The 21,893-nt window shown below is 44.7% G+C and overlaps 2 protein-coding genes across 10 annotated transcripts in view; one reads left to right on the top strand and one right to left on the bottom strand.

The window, feature by feature from the left end:
* The window catches only part of OTULINL (OTU deubiquitinase with linear linkage specificity like), a 26,559-nt gene extending 6,511 nt beyond the window's left edge, over positions 1-20,048 (top strand). For both annotated transcript variants that reach the window (XM_077879544.1, XM_077879545.1), the window contains exons 2-8: positions 11,948-12,107; positions 12,192-12,223; positions 12,324-12,415; positions 13,174-13,323; positions 15,307-15,435; positions 16,345-16,614; positions 18,303-20,048. In XM_077879544.1, coding sequence (XP_077735670.1) covers positions 11,948-12,107; positions 12,192-12,223; positions 12,324-12,415; positions 13,174-13,323; positions 15,307-15,435; positions 16,345-16,614; positions 18,303-18,476 — 1,007 coding nt within the window. In that variant the 3' untranslated portion in view covers positions 18,477-20,048. The remainder of the gene's footprint in view (positions 1-11,947; positions 12,108-12,191; positions 12,224-12,323; positions 12,416-13,173; positions 13,324-15,306; positions 15,436-16,344; positions 16,615-18,302) is intronic.
* Positions 1-21,893, bottom strand: part of LOC144302276 (uncharacterized) — a 66,214-nt gene that overhangs the window by 3,828 nt on the left and 40,493 nt on the right. For 3 of the 8 annotated variants that reach the window (XR_013369118.1, XR_013369111.1, XR_013369114.1), the window contains one exon: positions 2,084-2,149. The gene's annotated coding sequence lies outside the window, so the exon portion shown is untranslated. Of the gene's footprint in view, positions 1-2,083; positions 2,150-11,891; positions 12,205-17,983 lie in introns of those variants that run through there. The other 5 variants (XR_013369113.1, XR_013369116.1, XR_013369119.1 and 2 more) reach the window with 3 other exon arrangements.

Raw genomic sequence — 21,893 nt, 5'->3', positions numbered from 1 at the left:
CATGTTTGTTCATAGGAAGCTGAGGTCCAGAGTCGCTCAGCTCTCTAGGACCAGACTGTGGGTTCCTGATTCCCTGGTGCTGGCACATTTCTCTACCTTGAAGCCATCCCACTAGGGCGACCACTTCACATTCTCATTTCCTCCTTTGTATTTACATGAGTGTAAGGGAAGAGAAAACACTGGTGGCTCCCTGTCTCTGACATACGTATCCCAAGTTAGAAGGGAGCACCAAGACAGAGGCTGTTAAGATTACGTATGATGTAATAACGGAGCAACCCCAAATAAGTGAATCAAGTTTATTTCCCTCATGTCAGAGCTCAGAGGTAGCTCTCTGGGACTGGGATGGACTCTTCCCACTTCATCTCCACTGTGTATGGCTTCCATGAGTAGCTCCTTCATGGTCCAGTCTGTCTGTCAAACATCAGTTGCCACACTTACATTCTAGCTAGGAGGGAGGAAGAAGGACAGGGAATACATCTCTCTTAACAGAACTTCTGGAGATTGTATATAATGCTTCTTAGAATTCACTCACACAGCAACACCCAGGACCTGGGGGGATGGAACATAGCCTTTATTCAAGTTAGCCATGTATCCAGCTACAAGTCAGGAGTCCATTTCTATGGAATGAGAGAGAACGGATATGAGGGAAGCTGCCAGTGTCTGCCATGGAACCCCATGGATTGGATCCTGATTACATGGATTCATTTTACTTCTTCAACAAATATTTATTAACCATCTATCCCGTGCCTAGGCACTAAGAAAGCAGAGAGAAAACAGACACAATCCCAGTCCTTAAGACGTTTACCTAAATAGGGAGACAGACAGACCCTGATCAAACACAGGCACAGTTGTGTAAACCGTGCTAAGTGCCTCAAGGGGAAGGGACTCTGTGTACTGAGGGAGTAACGAGTAACAGGGGCTTGAGCAAGCCCTGGGGTGGGAATGGGTCAGAGGCTTTGCCCCAGGAAGTGACATAGGAGCTGACAGCTGGAGAATGAGTAGGGTGGAGGGTGTTGCAGGCAGAAGAAAGAGCACAGGCGAAAGGAGGCAGGAGCAGCGCTCAGGGAGGAACTGCCGGCCAGCCCTCTTGAGCAAGAGGCAGCTGGGAGAGAAGGGGAAAGAATCAGGGTCAGGCCTCATGGGGCCCTGCAAGGAGGGTGACCACCATCGACTTGCCTGACACGAGATTGTCCTGGGACATGGAACTTTGAGTGCTAAAACTGGGAGAGTCCCAGGCGGGCCAGGATTTATTGGTCACCCTTGCTGGAGGCTGCAGGAATACTTGGGTTCCTTAAATATTAATTTCAGCCAAATCCCTCATTAGATGGGCATTGCTCTCAGCCACAACTGGCTAGTCAAAGTTGCCCCTCCTGTTGGTACAAACACCAGCCACACTCTTTGTGGTTGGATCGCATGACCAGTGAGACTGCCTGGCATGAATTGTTCTAAGAGGAATTTTAGAAAATTCATTGGCATGTGATAGTATATTATTTGAGATAGCAAAACAGCCCAGGATCGAGGAAGCCCGTACTCCATGGTGGCATTTCTCAGTGCTGCCAGTACATTGCAGTCACCTGGGAACTTAACAAAAGATGGAGCCCCAGCCCAGGAAATCAGAAAATGTGCAGGTGGACCCAGGGCAAGGGCTCCATCCTGGTGGCCCTCAGGCGTGGGCATGCGAGCGGATCGCTGGGGATCTTGCAGAACACAGATGCTGCTTCCATGGCCCGGGGATCTACATTTCTAAGAGCCCTGGGTGGTAGTGATATTGCTGGCCCTGAGACCTCCAGTATAGTGTCTGCAGTGTTTGAGGAGTTTGTTTTGATGCCACTGGTTTCTTTTCCTGGGGAGACCTGAAAGACCACGGAAAGGTGCTTGGGTTGGTGAACGGAATGAGGAGGAAGGCTCAGAAGGATAGGGATGCTCCACTTGGTGCCATCAGGGGTGGGCCCATCTCGACTTCCTAGTTAGTTGGTTCCTAGAGCTTGTGGGTTGTATGATGCGTCTGGTTCCTGGTTCCAGAAGAACCGGCTCCCTGTAGCTTCTGGCTAGGATAGGGAGACAGTTAATGATGTATCATTACCTCTCTCACACCTTGTTTAGAGGCCTTTCCAGCTCACTTCACTGGCTGCTGGGATTCATGTCTTTCCTACAGGTAAGAAAACCAGAAATAATAATAATAAGAAAAGCCAGAAATATTTTTAAATAGGAGTTGACATACCCATTGAATGCAAAAAAGCAACAAAACCCCAAAACAACCAAACAAAAAACATCACTGGCTACAGGGTAGAAAAAGGTTTGGGGAAGGGAAGCCAATTAGAAAGATAACCATTAGTGACAGAGCCCAAATGTGTCTGATTAATGGAAAAATCACCCCAGGGCAAAAATGAAGAACGGTTCATCTGAGTGTACTCTTTGTTCTTTCTCAGTCACATTTTGTAAGTGATTTGCATTAGAGGTGGAAGACAGGCTTAATCTTTAAAGGTCTAAGACTTAAGAGTGTGCCACCAAACCCTGGCAGTTTGAGGCAGTGAACCAGGTCCAGGAACATGAAGGTTAGCGGGGACTTCAGTCAACTCCTAGGTGGAAAGCACAGAGCCTGCATGCATGGTGACCCCTTGCTTCCCTTCCCATGTTCAGAATGAACTGAAAGGTAGCCACAGGAGTCAGAGACTTTATTTATTTATTTGAAAGAAAGAGAGCGAGAGAGAACATGAGCAGGAGGGGCAGAGGGAGAGGGAGAGAATCTCCAGCAGATACTACGCCCAGCACAGAGCCCCAATGCAGGGCTCCATCTCACAGTCCTGAGATGGTGACCGGAGCTGAAATCCAGAGTTGGATACTCAACCGACGGCACCACCCAGGCGCCCCACAGTCAGAGACTTAAAATGTCAACTCAATAATAAAACCCACACGTCCTACTTGTGTGGCCAGGTGGGGTTGCTGAGCAATGCCCTGAGCTCAGCTTACTCCTAAAGGTCAGGCCCAAGGGCACCTCTCTGCCAGCAAAGGAGGAGGGGCCAACCTGAAGGGGTTCCCCAAACCTACCCTCAGACCAGGCGCTTTCCCTCGGGAAGGAGTCAAGTGAGAGAGGGCTGGGCCCAGGGCGAGAGCTAGGTCTCCAGGAAAGCCTTCCTGCTGGAAATCTGAGAAGGGTGGGATGAAGGTGCCCATCCCCTGTCTCTCCCTTCAGAGGTTAGGGAGACTTCCTCCAGCAACAGGTCTAAAGGGCTTTAAGTTGATGGCAGACTAATTGTGAGTTGATGGCTTTTTCTTTCTGGGCTGTACAATACTAACTAATATAGTCTTAGGCTGCATATGTATCCTTTGAGTGAATCATCTAGAACAGGGTTTGGCAAAGCACTGTCCCTGGACCGAATCTGGTGCCACTCAGTTTTTTGATGGCCTGTGACCTAGGAATGGTTTTGACATTTTTTAATGGTTGGAAAAAAAACATAAATTCAATTTCCTAACATGTGAAACTTATATGAAATTTGGACTTCAGTGTTTGTAAATAAGTTTTCTTGGAACACAGCCCTGCTGTTTACTGTCTAATAGTTACTCTAATTGTCAGGGCTCATTTGAGTACTTGGGACAGAGGCCAGATGCCTGGCAAGCCTTACTCTTAAATACTCTTTGACCCTATACAGAAAACTTTCTCACCCCTGAGCTAGAATGAAGGAATGGTCAGGGTTTTATGTTGTCTCCTGGGTAGGTCACACTCAGGACGTTGTGTTCTGTCTTGTGGCCTCACTGTAAGTATGGAATGGGTTCAGAGGGGAGTGACCTGGATGATGAAGAGACCCCCACCACACACCCCAGACTGTGTCGTATGAGGACTAGTTGAGGATGTTTAACGTAGAGCAGAAGCCGGCACAGTGCAAATGATCCTGCCTTATGTCCAGGCTTGTTGATTGTTTTGAATTCTTGGAAGAGAATTGCTCCAGGAAGGCAGGTTTGAGGTTAATTCAGAGGGCACTGACCTTCAGTTAGAACATGTCGTTCAAGTTCAGACTTCTACTCACATTCTCTGGGCTCCAGCGTCTTCACTTCAGACGTGAAGAGTGTGAGGCGACAGCCCATCACATGACCAGGTCCACAGTGAATTAAGATTCAGCTTTCCCCTGAGAGGTCTTTTCAGGCCAGTGGGAGAACACAGTCATGAGTATGTCTAACTAACCTGAAGCTTGGCTGGATTGCAGAGGGAGCACTGGGTGGGAGTGGAGTGCAGAGGGAGCACCAGGTCGGGGGGTGGAGTGCAGAGGGAGCACTGGGAGGGGGTGGAAGGCAGAGGGAGCACCGAGAGGGGGTGGAGTGCAGAAGGAGCACCAGGAGAAGGTGGAGTGCAGAGGGAGCAGCAGAGGGAGCACCGGGTGGGAGTGGGTGGAGTGCAGAGGGAGCACCAGGTGGAGGTGGAGGGCAGAGGGAGCACCAGTTGGGGGGGTGGAGGGCAGAGGGAACACCTGGGGGTGGATTTCGCTCTATGCGGGGCTGTTGAACTCAGCCCCTGGAGAACAAGGGTAACTCCAGGTCCTTCCCCCACAACCTCCTGAGATTCTGTGAAAGACTTGAGGTTGTCATGTAGAAGAGCAATGCGGTGTGTTCCTTGTGACTCCAAGCGATAACCTTCCCGGCTGTGGTTACAGATCTGACCACAGTGGCCTCTTGCTCAGGAGCTTTCCCGGATCTTCATGTCATATCAGCTTCTCCAACAGGATCTTAAGGCCCTGCTGCTCTACCCTTGTTCCTCCTTGTGAACCCCCCGGGGTCTCCGCCTCAGGCCTCAGGCCCTGCTAGGTCAGGTACCTATGTTGCCTCTGCTGGGGAACCGTGTTTCTTTGGAGCTTTGTCTTGGTGGCACCCCAGACCCAGGAGGACAGGCCAGCCTCGTGTTCACAATTGTACCATCAGCTCTTGGCCCAGTGCCCAGCCCACAGGAGGAGCTTAATCTATATTCCTAGAATAGTGATAGACTTTGGTCAATAAAGAGAACTATTCCAGAAAAGGAAATGGTCTGCCACCAATGGGAGGGCATCCCCACCCCCAGAGGTGGAGGGGAGGTTGTAGCACAGGCTCAGGCGGCGCGTCCCATTTGCAGAAGGCCTCGGCGGTACCCATCCATGACTTGTGTTTAACGTCATTCTGACCCTCTGTTATCACTGATGGTCTTCTCAGGTGGGGAGATGTTTTGGATCCTTGAAGCTAAGTGCCTTGTCTGAGGTCCTGCAGCTGGAATATGGCAGTTGAGCTCATTTCCCAAGTTGGTGGATAAGGTGGTCTGGAGTGCTGGGGTTCCCCAGAGAACACCTTCCAACCCCTATCCCACCTGCAGCTGTTGTGTTTTTAGAGTTTGAAGGTTTCAAAATCCCCTACACACGATTAGAAAATTAAACTTATCTTTTAAAGTGAAGGGTTGCAGTTACACCCCTCAACTTGTCCCCAGTGGAAAAAAAAACAAAAAACAAAACAAAACCTCTGAGCTATGACATTATTACGCATGTACACACGTGTGCACACATGCACACTCCTGTCAGCATTTGGCAAGGAGCAGTTTCCTGCCGTCCTCCCGGACAGTCCATCGAACAGGAGCCTTGCGTACCATATGCCGGGTCCCGTGGGGCTGTGCTAGCAGCCCAAGTGGGTTGCACAACAGGGCTACAGCTGGATGTGTTACTGGTCATGACTTTCAAAATAAAAACCCTTCACTTGGTGGCTCTCTTCCTCAGGGATACTGATCTTGCACTTTTTGCTTATAGTACTTTACTAAGTGGAAGGCTGTCATTTCTTAATTGAGGAGAACTGAAATGTAAAAGACTTTGAACCTTACAGTTCAAAGATTGGTTAAGAGGACTTTTTCCCAGAATATTTCCTCCATAAGTGATATGAAAATACACAGCTAACCTATGAATTTTCAGGAACCAAGGCCATTTAAATCCAGTCCTTCACACTGCTGTGCAGATTTTTAAAAATTCTCTAGTACTCTCCTGGATGCTCCCCATGACTTAGAAACCTTGCTGGCCTCATAGGATTTGTTCTACACGTTTATCATTCTGGTTGCATACCAGTGTTTTGTTTAGTTTAGGCTAATGTATATTACTTTGCTTTGTTCTTGAGCCTCTGGGTTCTCAGAACTGACCTGTGAGAGCTGACCTCCAGGGAGATGGAAGTCTGTCTGCTACGTGGGCATCCGGCTCAGAGGACCTTCTGTTTTACTTTTTTGTTTTTTAAGATTTTATTCATTTATTTTTTATTATTTTTATTTTTTTAAGATTTTATTTATTTATTCATGAGAGACACACAGGGAGAGGCAGAGACAGAGGCAGAGGGAGCAGCAGGCTCCATGCAGGGAGCCCGACGTGGGACTCGATCCCAGCACCCCGGGATCATGCCCTGGGCTGGAGGAGATGCTTAACCTAGTGAGCCACCCAGGCGCCCTGGGCCTTGTGTTAGTCCGCGTCCCTGCAGAGAGACCCCCGAAGCCAGGGTGTGCTGATCCCAGGGAGTGCAGGCTGTGCCCGAGCCAACCAGCAGCCATTGCTGACAGGAGGGCATCGTTCCACTGGAGCACGAGCTCCTTGAGGACAGAGCATTTGTCTTGTCAGTTCACTGCCTGTCAGGCCAGGGTGGGGGAAGAAGTATCAGTGAGGAGGGCCCGGCGGGTGCAAGGGAGGCCTTCCCAGAGGCCCTCCTGTGTCCCCTGTAAGATTTGGGCACCTCCCTCCCTGCAGCACTTCCTGCCCTTGATTAGGAAAACCTGAAAGCCACGTTCACGTTTTCAAAAGGGGGCAGTGTTCCTGCACTCAGCTCTGAGAAGTATGGAAAGCTTACCAACACCTGTGAAATGCCTGTGCCTCACTTTGTCACAGCCTCTCTGGCCCTTGGACCCCCTTGTCCTGGGGAGTGTGCGGTGCGGGGGCCTTCCCACCAGCCCCTTGGCTTCCAGATCCGTCTGTTTAGGAGTGTCCCAGCTCCTGCCAGTGGGCCAGACCAGGCTGCTGAAGTAGCGGGGAGAGCGGTTGTAGTCCGGACATTAAATCCGTATCTTTGGTCTTAAAGTTCTTTAACAAGATGATGTTAATGTGTGTGTTTCTTCTATCCTGCTGCTCTTGGACATCTGGATTCAGTCGCCTTTCCGGGTCTGGGGCCAGGCCCAGCTCCCCGCCCTGGCCCCCTGGCTCACCCCGATGGGCTTCAGGAGCGTCAGCAGCCTGATGCTCTGTGTGGGGAGAAGGGGCCGAGGCCGCTGTCCCATGAGCAGATTGGGAGGAGCGGAGGTGGGAAAGGATGGGCTGTCTGGGCCGGGGACACCACCGGGAGTTTTGGGGGCCAGGGAGCCCCTGCAGAGTTTCCCTCAGGAGCCCCCGCCACTCCCCCCAACCCCCACCCCCACCCCCCGGTAGAACTGCCATCAGATCAGTTTCCGGCCCTTCAGTGTCTTTTGGTTTTATTTTCAGGGTTTTTTTTCTTTTTGGTTTCCTGTTTGAATATTTGAATTACTTCAGCTCTGGTACATTTTAGGGAATGGAAAAATTCTAAGTAGAATTATACCACAAAAAGGTGGCTCTCTGTTATGTTTTGTTTTTGGTTCTAGACGTGGTCTCACCTGCCACATGTAGGCTGAGTGGTGGCAGGGGAGGCCTTGTTGTCCCACAGCCGCCGTGTTGACTGCGGGAGGCCCTGGTGCCATTCCTTGGGGTATTGTGGCTGGCTCTGTGCGCTGGGTCTCCCCCACGTGGTCCTGCTGACCCAGGCGGCCCAGGAGACCCCGTTAGTGCACTTTCCAATAAGACCACAGGGCACGGTGGCCTCTTTTCAGCCACCACCCAAGTGGTCCATTCCAAAAGTACTAAAACAACATTTCCTTCTGTGTCTCTTGATGACCGTGAAAGAGGACCAAAGCCATGATTGTGACAGAGCCTCTGCTCTCTGCCCTCCTTGAGGTCTCACTTCCCAGAGATGCTTCATTGCCAGAACCTGCCCCCTCCTGCATTTTGTGTCTAGCCCTCAGCCCTCTTTGGACTATGTTCAACGACCCATTCCCGGGGTGGGGGCGGGTAGGTCTCTTTCTAGGCTGTCAAGGTAAGCATCACCCAAGCCCGGGTCCTCTGGAGCAGGGGAGGGGAGGCTGGGGGTTGGGATATCCCTGCTGAACTCTCCCTGCTGGGTGCTGGGTGGAGGCACCCTAGTGAAGGGCCTGACATGAGCAACTTTTCCCCCTCCACTGTATTTGGGGAAGTGAGATTTGCCTCTTGAGGTCATCAAAGTTGTGATGGCAACAGTATTCGAGAGGCACCTCATTTGCGGTGCTCTTGTCCATGGCTGTGGCTTGGGAGTTGTAATCCAGTTACTGACTGACACGCGTCGGGGGCGGGAGGATGTGGCTTTTCATGATCATTTTAGAGGGTCTCAATTCCACTTGCTATAGCAAAGCTACTTTGAAGATGGATGGTGATGTGTCAGCCAGCGGCTGGATGGCCCAGGGATGGCCACGCTGCCCTGCCTTTGAATCCCAGCTTTATGGCTTATGTATTCAGTCTTTCTCTCTCCCTTGCAGCTTCCTCATCTGCAAAATAAGGGTGGTTGGAGTAATCACAATCAAATGATGAGCATGGACTGGGGACTCGGGGTCTGCCCTGTGGCCCTCAGCATGCCTCCGAAGCATTTACAGGGATGCTCCCAACAGCTCCAGAGGCCACGGTGCTCCTCACGCTGCAGGAAGGACAGCAAGGGCTAGTGGCATGCAGGACTCCCTGGGGGCCAGGCCCTGTCGCGCCTGTTTCTACCCCAGGCTGACATGGAAGCTTAGGGAGGTGAAGCCCCTGGGGCATGAGCAGGGCTGGGAGAGGAACAGGATGGGGTAGCATCTTTAGGAACAGGGCGGGAATTCTTGCAAAGCACATACGATGGCTCTGGCATATAGCAAAACTCAGACTATAGCTATTTTAATTACCTGTGAAGCCATATATTCTCCTACTAAAACATTGCCCTTCCCCTCCTTAGATGAGGAAGCCCTGCTCCTCATAATATTGTCATACATTGTATGAACACATCAGTATTGCCTATAAGCTGCAGCCACTCACATGGGACTTCAGGGTTTCCGCCCCACCTGCTCCCTGGCACCCACACCAGCCCCCATGATTATGCTCCCTGGCCCTTCTTGGTTTAAGTCACTTGACCAAAAACCATGCCAGTTAGGTAGAGGGACGCCAGGAACTCAAGCTTGTATTCTAGGTTTGTGTGGGAAAGGCTTACTGAGCCCTCACATGTTTGTTTGTTTTTCTGTTAAGTTGATTGTATCTCGCTGTCTTGGGTTGGAGGCGGGGTGTAGTTTCAGGATGAGGGCAGGAGGCCAGGAAAGTGGTGTGTGTGTGTGTGTGTAGGAGTCAGAAGAGCTATAATCTGTATTGGATCCCGTGGAGGCCCTGGGCAGCTACCAGAGAGGCTCAAGCTCAGGAGAAAGCTCCAGTTTAGGGGCTCTCAAATCAAGTAAAGGCCCTGACAGTAACTCAAAGGATGCCAGCGGTTGGTTAGAGTCTGTGACAAACGAGAGCAGCATGCCCTGTGGAGGAGGCAGCAGCCAGACCCCGCCTCAGTGACTTCAAGCCCTCCAAGTCTGCACAAAGATGAGCACCAGTAGTGGGAGGCAGATGCTCTAGAAGGCTCTTCCTAGAAGAAGCAGCAATGTGAATGTGTTCCTACAGAAATGCAGACAGTGAAATCACAACAGGACTGGGATTGAGGGAAGTGCAGGCATTCACACATGTGATGAGGGTGTTAACTGACGGTTTGGTTTGGAAGGCACTTTGGCAATATCTGTCAAAACTAAAAATGTACACACACCTTGACCCAGAGACTTCTCTTCTTGAAATTATCCTAAAAGCTACTGTGAGTCCACAAGGACCGTTGGAGGATAATGTCTGTCTCAGCAATGTTTGTAAGAGTGAAAAATGGAAAATAAACCATATATGATGGTCTGTCTTTATACTGAAATATTATGTATTCTTGGGACGCCTGGTGGGCTCAGTGGTTGAGCCTCTGCCTCCAGCTCAGGGCGTGACCCCCCGGGGTCCCAGGATCAAGTCCCGTATTGGGATCCCTGTGGGGAGCCTGCTTCTCCCTCTGCCTGTGTCTCTGCCTCTCTCTGTGTGTCTCTCATGAATAAATAAAATCATTAAAAAGAAAGAAATATTATGCATTCTTTAAAAAGAAAAATGTAGATCTATATATAGTGATGTGAAAAGATGTCTACTTTGAAGAGATAAACTGTAAAATCATGTATAATATTCTACTTTTCTAGAAAATGTTTATAAATACATTAAAAGAAGTTATGTATCACCTAGACAAAATTCTAGTTCTTCCTGAGTTTAAGGCTTTACTAACAGTATTTGCATCTGTCAGAATTTTTACAGTCAGAAAATCACTTGAACTAATAAAAATCTAAATTACAGATGTAAAGGCAGTATAGCTTTACATTTTAAAACAACTCAAAAAGTTGCACTAAATATCTAGGCAGTAGTAAATATATAATGAACAGCTAATGAATTATTCTAGACAGATAGTACCTGTTTTTGAAAATGTCCTTTTAAGTAGTTTAAGTATGTCTCTTCTTATTTACTAGTAACTTTATTTCTGTTTTGGTGACTTTATTTCTTAATTTGCTGGTAAATTCTTTCCTTGTGAGAGTTTAAATGTATATCAAATATCTATATGATCAAAAATGCTAAAATTGGGGCATCTGGCTGGCTCAGTCGGTGGAACATGTGATCTCAGGGTCATGAGTTCAAGCCCCATATTAGGTGTAGAACTCACTTAAAAAAAAAAAAAAACTAAAATTGTAGATCCTGAATTGCTGAGACTTTTACTATAGTTAATTACTGGAATTTTACTAAACCTTGTGCCAGGGAGGGAACTATTTCACAATGAACCTGGGAGGTTTGGCCACTGTTCAAAAGTTGCGTTCCTCATTTATACTTCAGCATTATACATGCTCAAGCATAATACAATTGGGAATCAGCTGCACATGGGAAAATATTGTAAGTACACAGTTGACCTGGTCAAATCAGGAATGGAAGCGTATATCATAAGCCGCACATCTGTCCCCACTTCACTGCTGTTCTAAGGGGTCCACTTCCTGAAAATGATGTCCAGCCCACCATTTGAGTCACACATTATGTGTGAAGATGATGCCATCTGTTATGTTTCATAATGATTTAAGAATATACAAGTGGGCAGAACCATATGGTCGTGGTATCATGGGGGTCCCCTGGTGTCCAGCAGAATTCCTGGAACCATTCTTGGATTCAACAGGTAATGCAGCACAGTGCACAGACACACTGTGTTGGTTCTTAAATAATTTCATCCCATCTTGCCCCGGTGAGTCAGTATTTTCCCCAATAGTGCAGCCAAGACAATTCAGAGTTAGAGAAGTTAGGTTTCCTGCAGTCACGCAGCCAGGGCAGTAGGAGAGGCAGGTTTTGGTTCGAAGGATTCTGAAATCGATATTCTTTATGGTTATTTCTTGTAAATTCTGTGGAACAAAGATATTCCTACATAGAACACTGATTATAGGAGAACCAGGTATTGTTTTACTTTTCAGGTTGAATTTTTGAATGCTTTAAAAATTGTTTATATAATCGGGACACCTGGGTGGCTCAGTGGTTGAGCGCCTGCCTTCGGCTCAGGTTATGATCCAGGAGTCCTGAGATCAAGTCCCCACATTGGGCTCCCTGCGGGGAGCCTGCTTTTCCCTCTGCCTATGTCTCTGCCTCTCTCTCGGTGTCTCTCATGAATAAATAAATAAAATATTCATTAAAAAAAACCTTTATGTAATAAGTGGTAGACATTTTGCAGGTAAAATTAGCCAATATATTTTTTCCCGTTTAAACAAAACAGACTTGTGTAATTGTGATGTGCCTTTTTTTTTTTAATTATTAATTATTTTTTGTAGGAAGTGACCAAGTTTACTCCTGGATGCTAGTCACCAGCCAAGCTTTAGGGACCGTGTGGAGAATAGCAAAGGGGTCAGTGATGCTGGCAGCTTCATTTCTGGTGCCTGCCCTCTGCTACTTCAGGAGGATGCATTATGATTTAGGGCACTGGCTGAAATGGTGGGTAGTCATATCATCATTTAACAAATAAGCCCTTGCTGTTCAAAGTAGATTTTTGATACCGTTGTTCCCTTTATCTTTTAGGTGGATTGGATATCTGCAGAGAAAATTCAAAAGTAAATATTTTCATGTTTTCCTATTTCTAAAGTGCAGAGAAGGTTCGAGAAGGGTGTGGAAAGGGAAGATTAACTACCTTATATATTTGATTTGGTCCAGGGAACCTCAGTGTGGAGGCGGAGGTCGACCTACTGAGTTTCTGTGTGAGAGAGTGGAAAGGAGAGACGCCACGTGCCAAGATGATGCGGAAGGTGTGTCTGTGGGTCTAGGTCACGGACGATGCAGAATATGTGTGTAAGGTCAGGAAACAAACGTTCCATTTTGCTTTATGAAGCCCAAAGATCAACTAGCACCAGATGTTACACAAGAAACAATCGTGGCTCTAATGATAGAGCCAAGCAGCTGCCACACAGTGGCTTCAGGCTGTCAACTAGAGCCTTTGAGGACTTGGATGAGGACATAAAATATTTAGGCTGTAATTTCAGGAAATCTGAGGGTGGCACTCTTTTCAGCTTCCCCTGCCAGGCCTATGGCCCATCTCCACATACAGGGGAGACTTCTGTCCTTGGAGGGATTAGGCACCTGGTTGTAAAAGATTTTGAGGATTTTTTGAATTGCCTGTTGGACCAGTCTTGGTATATATTCCCAGCAGTGTGCTCTAACCTTGTCAGCAGCAAGAAAGTTTCAGGTACTTTTTAGCATGTTCTTAATGTATATGGGTTTTTTCCTTTTCCACCGTGGTCAAGTTGTAGCCATCATCTCCCCAGAATGACATTTCCTGGCCCTGGGCTTCCAGGAGTTTATCAACAGAAAGAGCAGGATGTGGACTTAGTCCACACAAAAGTCACTTTAAAATGATATGTGGTCTACATTCATAATTTAGAATTGTTTTCATTTCTGTTGCCCACTTTATTTGGGAGTAATGCCTCACTGACAATATGATGAATTCATTTTGTTTATTCTCTTATCCAGAGGAGTCGAAAACCAACTTTTTCTTTTGTGCGGACAGGCTTGTGAGGAGCTGTTTTGGCGGCATCACATTAAATGTGTCCGGCAAGTAAAGAGAGATAATTATGCTGCTCTGAGGTCAGTGCTGTTTCAGATATTCAGCCAAGGCCTCTCCTTTCCATCATGGATGAAAGAGAAGGACATCGTGAAGGTACGTCCGCACACGGGAGCGTGGGGGAATGTCATACTGACAGGGACTGCAGTGCGCATGGCAGGTCTTCCATGGGCAGCTCTGTGTCCTGAGACTGAAGGACACTTCAAAGGCCGTACCCTGTCCATCTCAGAGAGGCCATCATACTTAGTCTCGTTGGTTTTTAATGCCATCTTTTCTCAAGAAGGGCATCTGTTGTCCATAAGCAAGGTGGTCTACTAAAATTCACTTTTTTACTCTATGCATATTATTCAGTTTCAACAAATACATAAGAGCGCTCCAGACATTCCCCCTTATTCCTTTATAATCAACCCTTCTCACCCCTTGCCTGGGGCTACCATTGATTGGTCTTATGTCCCTGTAGTAGTTTTGCCTTTTCCAGAATATCCTTTAACTGGAACTATCCAGCAGGGAGCCTTTTGAATCTGACTTCTTTCACTTAGCAAAATGCATTGACATTCATCTGTGATCGGTGAATTTGTAGTTCATTCCTTTTTATTGTTGACTGGTATTCTTGACATGAGTACGACACAGTTTATCCCTTCGTCACTTGAAGGACATCTGGATTATTTCCAGTTTTTGACGACTATGAACAAAGCTCTTATAAATATTCCCATACAGGATTTTGTCCTTTTAGACAAATGCCTGGGAGTGATTCTTGGGTCATGTGGTCTAAGTTCCATTTTCCAGTGTGGCTCTGCCAATTTGCATTTTCACCAGGAATGTGTAAGAGTTCCAGTTGTTCCACATTCTAACCAGGATTAATTTGGGATTTTTTTTTTAGCCACTATGTACGTTGGTATCACTGTGCTTTTAGTTGGCATTTTCCTAGTATGGAAGGATGACTGTCTTTCCGTGTACTTATTTGCCATCTATATTATCTTCTTAGAGAAGTATCTGTTCAAGTCTTTTGTCAATTTTTATTTTTTAAGTTTTCTATTCATTTTTAAAAATTATTTCTACTTTTTACTTTATTATTGACTGAACTCGGGAAGTTCTTTATATATTCTGAGTACAATGATTTATCAGATATGTTATTTGCCAATATGTTCTCCCAGTCTGTGCCTTCTTTTTTTTTCTTTTCATTTTAACAGTGTAAGGCAGTATATTCTTTTTTTCCCCCTAAGGCAGAATGTTCTTTATGAACAACATGAATTTTTATTTTGAATGTAGGATGTTTAATCTAGGATGTACATTTAAGGATAGAGGAACAAAGAAACATAAACTATATACATATATGTAGCTATATGTGCTCTATTTCCTTACCATTTTTTAAATTATATTTGTTTTTTATTAGCTTCATTTTATCTAGCAAGTGCTTGTGCATGGTGTGCTAGGTCGGCTGCTAGTTGCTGAGGATACAGAATATGACCAAGTCTTTGCGCTCCCCAAGCTCAACTGGGCAGGAAAATGAATTAGATCCCTTCACTGGATCAGAGTCTTATGTACTCTGAAATGTACATATGTACTTATGTACTCTTATTTAATCCCAAAAAGAGTCCTGTAAAGTGGGTAGTCTTATTCTTGATTTATGGTGGAGGGTGAGGCTAAGAGGGTAAATAATCTGCCCTGGTTGAGCTGTCTCTCAGCTAGTGAGTCAGAGTGAGGTTGGGACCCCCTCATTCTAAAATCCACATGCTCCCTGGTATGCGAAGGTACTCTAGTATGGTCTAGGTAAAAATAATTTCTAAAGGTATATACCTAGGCATTTTGGGAAGGGTTTTATGCAGAAAGATGGTTTTCATAGACATAATCTTTATGTGGGTTTTTACCAGTTGTAAAACTGTAAATTAAGAATACAATCCAAATTACTTAATCCACAGATCTGAAAGAAGGAATTATATATTTTTATTCAACTGTTGTTATAGTGTTTTTAAATGAAGACTGCTAAGTGAGATAAAATCATGCACTGTGACGTGTTCTAAATCGTGTGTCACAAATGTTGAGGTACTAATCATGGTTGGAATCTACTTCCTTTTCAAGCTTCCTGAAAAACTGCTCTTTTCACAAGGTTGTAATTGGATCCAGCAATACAGTTTTGGTCCTGAGAAGTATACAGGTTCCAATGTGTTTGGAAAATTGCGTAAATGCGTGGATTTATTGAAAACACAGGTGAGCATTTGGGAGAAGAAAAGACTAGGAATGAAAGCACACACCACAGATATAGCGACTCTTCTCTGGTAGGCATGTCACTCGATGCCACATAAGGAGACATGTGGCCAGGAGCACCTCTTCTAGGAACTTACGATTGGCTTTCCTGTTCTTTTCACCTTCCAAATAATGAATGAGCAATGTCGTACATGATGATTAGACCGGTTATGAATTAAGGAGGGCTTTGTGGGCTGGCCAGGAAAGCTTAACAGTCATTCACCTATTTCCCTCTGAAAGATGGGGTGCAGGGTCCAGAGAGGGCACTCAGAAATGCACTTCTAGAATGTGACCTATGAATAGCTTGGGCACAGCACATTTGCTGTGATTTGAACTAAATTTGTCCTGCCTTTTAATCAACACAGATTTTGAATTGTTGAAATAAATCCACCCTGGTAAATACCATAACATTTCTGTGCTGTAGTTTCCTGATCTGTAAAACTTATATATGAATGGCATGTCCTCTGCACAGTGATGTGAGGATTCAGTGAGTTAATACATGTGGAGTGCTTTAATCTCTGCTTGGCACCCGGTGAGTGGTAAAGAATACTAGTTAGTACTATGGTCTCTGGAATATCTTCTGTGTAACCAAACTATGTTAAGCTGTCTTAGGAAACTAACTTGCTTGATATTTTACCTACTTGGTGGTGCTTTTTTGAAAAAATATTTCATTTAAACTAGTTTGTTATTGTAAAGGTAATATATACTTGTGATTTAAAAAAATCAAGGTGAAAAAGATATAAAATGAAAAGTTAAAAAGTTCCCCTATATTAATCTTTGGTTTATTTTTATAAGTACTTTAAGAATTGTGCCATGGGTGTAGGAAGGAATTCGCCTTTACCCTGTAAATTTCACTTTTATATCTATTTTTAGTGGACTGAATTTAATGGAATTAAAGATTATCACAAGAGAGGAAGTATGTGCAACATCCTTTTTTCTGATCCTCTTCTGGAATATAAACTGTATGAAGCTTTAAAGTTTATCATGCTATATCAAGTCACTGAAGTTTATGAACAAATGAAGACTAACAAAGTCATTCCCAATCTTTTTCAACTCCTGTTTTCCCGGGAAACATCCTCTGACCCTTTAAGCTTCATGATAAACCACCTGAATTCTGTGGGCGACACATGTGGACTAGAGCAGGTAATTGGGGCTGAAGAATCCTGTGTGTTTGATTCAGGACGATACTGGCAGTACTTGAACACAGGCACTTAGAGTTTACTTTCAGTGGTGATAAAACCCACTGCAAAGAGGTAGTGGGAGGGGGCGCCTGGGGAGCTTGGTCAGTTAGGCATCTGCCTTTGACTCAGGGTATGATCCCAGGGTCCTGAGATTGAGCCCCACATCGGGTTCCTGCCCAGTGAGGAGTCTGCTTCTCCCTCTGCCACTCCCCCTGCTTGTACTCTCTCTCTCTGTCAAATAAATCTTTTTTTTTTTTTTTTAAAGGTAGTGGGTTGATACTATTGCTCCTTATTAAAGGAGGAAAAGAATAGATTTCACTGCTCCATGCTGTTTGCTGTGTGTCTTCCAGCCACGCAAACAGGGAGCACCAGTGCTGGAACCATTTCTAACCTTTATTGTGCTGCTTAGATGGTGGCAGGTTCTCCCGCAACAGAGTTTAACCAAGAGAAAGTCCAGTTAGAAAATGACATGAAGTTTGGGAAATCATTTGGTTACTTATTGCAGATAAATAGAAAGTATTTTTTTAAAGATTATGTATTTATTTATTTAACAGAGAGAGCAAGAGAACAGGAGCAGGGGAACAGCAGAGGGAGACAGAGAAGTAGGCTCCCTGCTTAGCAGCGGGGCTCCACCCCAGGACCCCGGGATCATGACCTGAGCCTAAGGCAGACACTTCACCAACTGAGGCACCCAGGCACCCCTAAATGAAATTATTGAAAATTTTTAGGGGTGTGTGGCTGGCTCAATTGAAAGAGTGTGCAATCTTGATCTTTGGGTCATGAGTTCATGCTACACATTGGGGGTAGAGATTACTAAAAACAATAAATGAACTCTTACTTAAAAATTATTGAGGTGCACCTGGGTGGCTCAGCAGTTGAGCATCTGCCTTTGGCTCAGGTCGTGATCCCGGGGTCCTGGGATCGAGTCCTACATCAGGCTCCTGTGGGGAGCCTGTTTCTCCCTCTGCCTGTGTCTCTGTCTCTCTCTCTGTTTCTCATGAATATATAAATAAAATCATTAAAATAAATTATTGAAGAATTTTAAAACCAGGGGCGCCTGGGTGGCTCAGTGTATCTGACTCTTGATTTCAGCTCAGGTCATGATTTGAGGGTTGTGAAATTGAGCCCCGTGTGGCTCTGCGCTCAGCATGGAGTCGGCTTCTCCCTCTGCTCCTCCCTCTGTTTGTGCACATGCTCTCTCTCTCTCAAATAAGTGAATAAAATCTTTAAAAAAATTTTTCAGATCCAGATAATACTTTTTTTATCCCCATAGAAAAGAGATTTTGTTTTGCTTTGCTCTCTTTGGCAATGCACAATAATTTTTATAAAAGTTGATTAAAAAACTAGTTGGAAAGCAGTGTGATTTTTATTTTTGCAAGCACTCCTTTATTTTTTATTAGTTTGTTTGTTTTTCCAAACAGCTTTTTCTTGTAATATTATCAGGCTAGTCTACAAAGATGTTCCTCTCCCTTACCCTGCCTTTCACATAGTGAGCATTTGTTCCTGATTGTGGCCGCTCAGTGGTTCATGTGTAGGTCTGTGAATAAACACATGCTCCATAAGCTGCAGGAGAACACACTCCCTCCTCCTCTGGTGGGGGACAGGGATTTGGAAGTGTGTGTTTGTGACTTCTTTTTATCTCTTCTCCAGATCGATATGTTTATTCTTGGACACTCCCTTGAAATAAAGATAAAAGTGTTCAGGTTGTTCAAGTTTAACTCCAGAGACTTCGAGGTCTGCTACCCAGACTTGGCACCCAGGGAGTGGCCAGAGATCTCCCTGCTGACGGAGAATGACCGCCACTATCACATTCCTGTCTTTTAAGTCTGGTGTGGGCTAGGCACCAGCTCTCACCAATGACAGTGGTTACACTTTCAAGTAAAGTCCAGCTGGAAAACTAAAGCTAGTGTTGTGGCCATTGAAAGGATGAGGACCTTCTTCTCTGGAATGGCAGGTGCACTGGACCCAGAGGTGTTCCAGTGTTTTCCAGCGAAAAACCAGCCTCACTGATATATTTGCCAGTTGATGGTTTTACTTTGTTCATATGGGCTCTGGTCATTTCACATGTGGCAGGCCTTTAAGGGCACAAGTATGGTAAATTTGGGCAGTACAACAATGTACAGGAAAAAATTTGAGAGAAAAAGAGGAAAAGGACTAACCAGGAAAGAATTTGTCCCTAACCTTGACATTCTCATTAGGAGCCTCATCGTTGATTTTGGATCTTCATAAGCATGGCATTGTTTCAGAAGCATTACCTTCCCCGGAATCATTATGGTGTATTGATTTTCTAGAACCACTTGATTAACTGTAAAAATCATGTGTGTGTGTGTGTGTGTGTGTGTGTGTGTGTGTGTACAGACATATGCACATGTGTATACATTGTATAGTTTAATGCTACATATATGAATACATACTCATAATCACTACTTTGTAATGTTGTACAATTTGTTTTATATTGCTTTACATTTTTTTGTTACTGTTGCATCTGGCCAGTCCACTCTGTTTTATATGGATAAAAATGATTAATTCTGTAGATTAAGGTAACTTAATGATGACAGTTATAGAACTATTATATACAAAACATTAAACTGTGGTGTATTTAATGTGTATTGACACATGTATTTAATGTGTGGTAGGTGGAATCATGCCGCCCCCACACCCCACCATGTCAATGTCCTAATCTTCTGAATCCGTGAATATGTTGGGCAAAGAAGAATAAGGGTGCAGGTGGAATTAAGGTACTAATCTGACCTGGAAATAGGTTATTTTGGGTTCTTCAAGTGGGCCCAGTATAATCCCAAGGGTCCTGGGAAGAGGGAATTGGAAGAATGTCAGAGTCAAAGGAAATGTGAAATACAGAACAGAGAGAGATACAACACTTGGCTTTGAAGATGGAAGAAGGAGCCATGACCTAAGGAATGGGGGTTGCCTCTGAAAGCCAGAAAGGGCAAGAGAAGAATCTTCCCTAGAGCCTCCTCCAGAAAGAAACGTGGCCTTGCCAACACCTTGATTTTAGCCCAGTGGAACCCATGTCAGATCTCTCACCTACAGAACTGTAAGATAATATATTTGTGTTGTTTAAGTCACAAAATTTCTGATAATGTGTAAGAGCAACAATTGATAACTAATATACTCAAGCTAATAATTTTTGGTCATCTTTATTTTGGAAATACTTTTCTAGTTAATTTTGTTAATCTTTATTTTGAAGGTACTTTGCTAGTCTGTTGTGAGTTTCAGTAAATACAAAACAACTTTTAAAGGATCTTGGCCAATGATATACTACTTCAAATGTACAAATCCGTTCTAAGAGTGACTTACTAACATTTTTTATGCTAATGTTTTCTCCCATTTTCATACTGTTTCCACTACAGTATAAATAAATTAAGGGATGTTAAATACTATGGTCTTTGAAAATAACATCCAGGGGAACCTGGGTGGTGGTTAAGTGGTGATGCGTCTGCTTTCAGCTCAGGTCATGATCCTGGGACCCTGGGATCGAGTCCCACGTTGGGTTCCCTGAGCCTGCTTCTCCCTCTCCTTCTGCCTGCCACTCACTCCCCTGCTTGTTCTCTCTCTCTCTCTCCCAGTCAAATAAATAAATTCTTTAAAAAAAGAAAATAACATCCCGATTCTTTTGTACTGAGGATAATCACTTGTGCATAGTACTTAAGCCAGATGTCCAGTAGTACATTGTGCTGTGCTTGCTGTCATTTCGTTTTCTGGTTGAAGAGTCAGAAAGCAATCTGCTCAGACCAAGGGCCTTTGAACACAATCTTGTTAGCCACACAAAACAAGAGGTTTTATGTTTTTTGTTTTTTAAATAAGAGTTCTTAATTGATGCTTATAGTGCATTCCTGCTTGGAAGCATCTATGATTCTGCATAACTCCTGTCATTCAATTGGCCCTGTTGAAAGTTATCCCCATGATCTATTACTGGGACCAAGAAAAAATGAACTCCACCCTTTGTGTTCACAAACAGACACGATGATGACCACAGCAGTGATATTCATGGAATGTCTCTTCTAGACTCATGACCCCAGTTGAGCTCTCCAGGCACTACTTGGCATTTGTACATTACCACTCACCTTGTATCTTCTTACCCAATGTAATGGTTTTCACATAGGTCCAGGATTGAAAGGAAGAACTTTTCTCTAGGGATTGGCAGCCTGTAACTCTGTGACATATTAACCAATTATCTTTATCCTAAACTGTGTGTTAGGGGGCACGGCAGGGTGGGGACATTTTGCTACAAGGAAAGTAAAAGAATAAAGACCTTTAAATATTCACTATGTTTTGGGAACGTATCAAAACAAGATTTTAAGGGAGGAGGTACTGGGTGTTTTTGGTCTTGTTTTGTTTTTAATTCGCTGTGTAATGAATAATTAAAAGGAAGTGTATATACATTCAATACCACTTTTAAATGCCAACAGTAATTTGGAGGTGAATTTCCTGTGTGGCGCCAACAGTTAATGTTTTCCTAACCTTACGTGTTTTAAATGATGAGAAAATTATAGCAAAAATGCAAACATATGTCCTTGTTCCTTTCTGATTTTTAAAAAATTTTATTTAAGCCCAATGCAGGGCTCAAACCCACAATCCTGAGATCAAAACCCAAGCTAAGATCAAGAGTTGGAGACTTAACCAACTGAACCACCCATGCACCCTTGTCTCCTTCTGATTTCAGAATATATTTCTCTCTTAAATTTTGGCTGCATGTGTCCATACCGAGGGGTTGTATGAATACCAGTATGAGACTGACTTTCTTATTGTGGCAAAATGTACAGTTGAGTGACATTAAGGACATCCACACTCTTGTGCTACCATCACCATGATCCATCCTCAGAAATTGTTTTTATCTTCAAGACGGACCTTTTTTATAAAGGGCCAAATTTAATTCCCCCTGCCTGGCACATCGACTTTTTTTTTACTTCTCCCGTCTTTATATCATGGCCTTCTCATCTCAGTATTTTCTCCAGGCTTACATGCAGAAGTCAAATGTAAGGGGGGTTTAGGTGACCTGATGGGTCAGGCGGATCCTGTCCTCCTTCATCTCCAAAGTAAAAAAATGATCACAGGTGGCATTTGGTTTCATCCTAGGAATACTATCATTTGATTCAGGACCATCATGGTGACTCGAAAGTCTTGGATGTGGGCCTTCCCAGTCTTGAACCAGAAGGAAAGAGCCACCGGAATCAGGGGGCATTCATGTTGATTTTCCAGGGACTTCCTTGCAAATGAATT

Source organism: Canis aureus, chromosome 31 (assembly GCF_053574225.1).
Source record: "Canis aureus isolate CA01 chromosome 31, VMU_Caureus_v.1.0, whole genome shotgun sequence".
NCBI classification, from domain to species: domain Eukaryota; kingdom Metazoa; phylum Chordata; class Mammalia; order Carnivora; family Canidae; genus Canis; species Canis aureus.
This window is presented reverse-complemented; position numbering and strand designations above follow the sequence as displayed.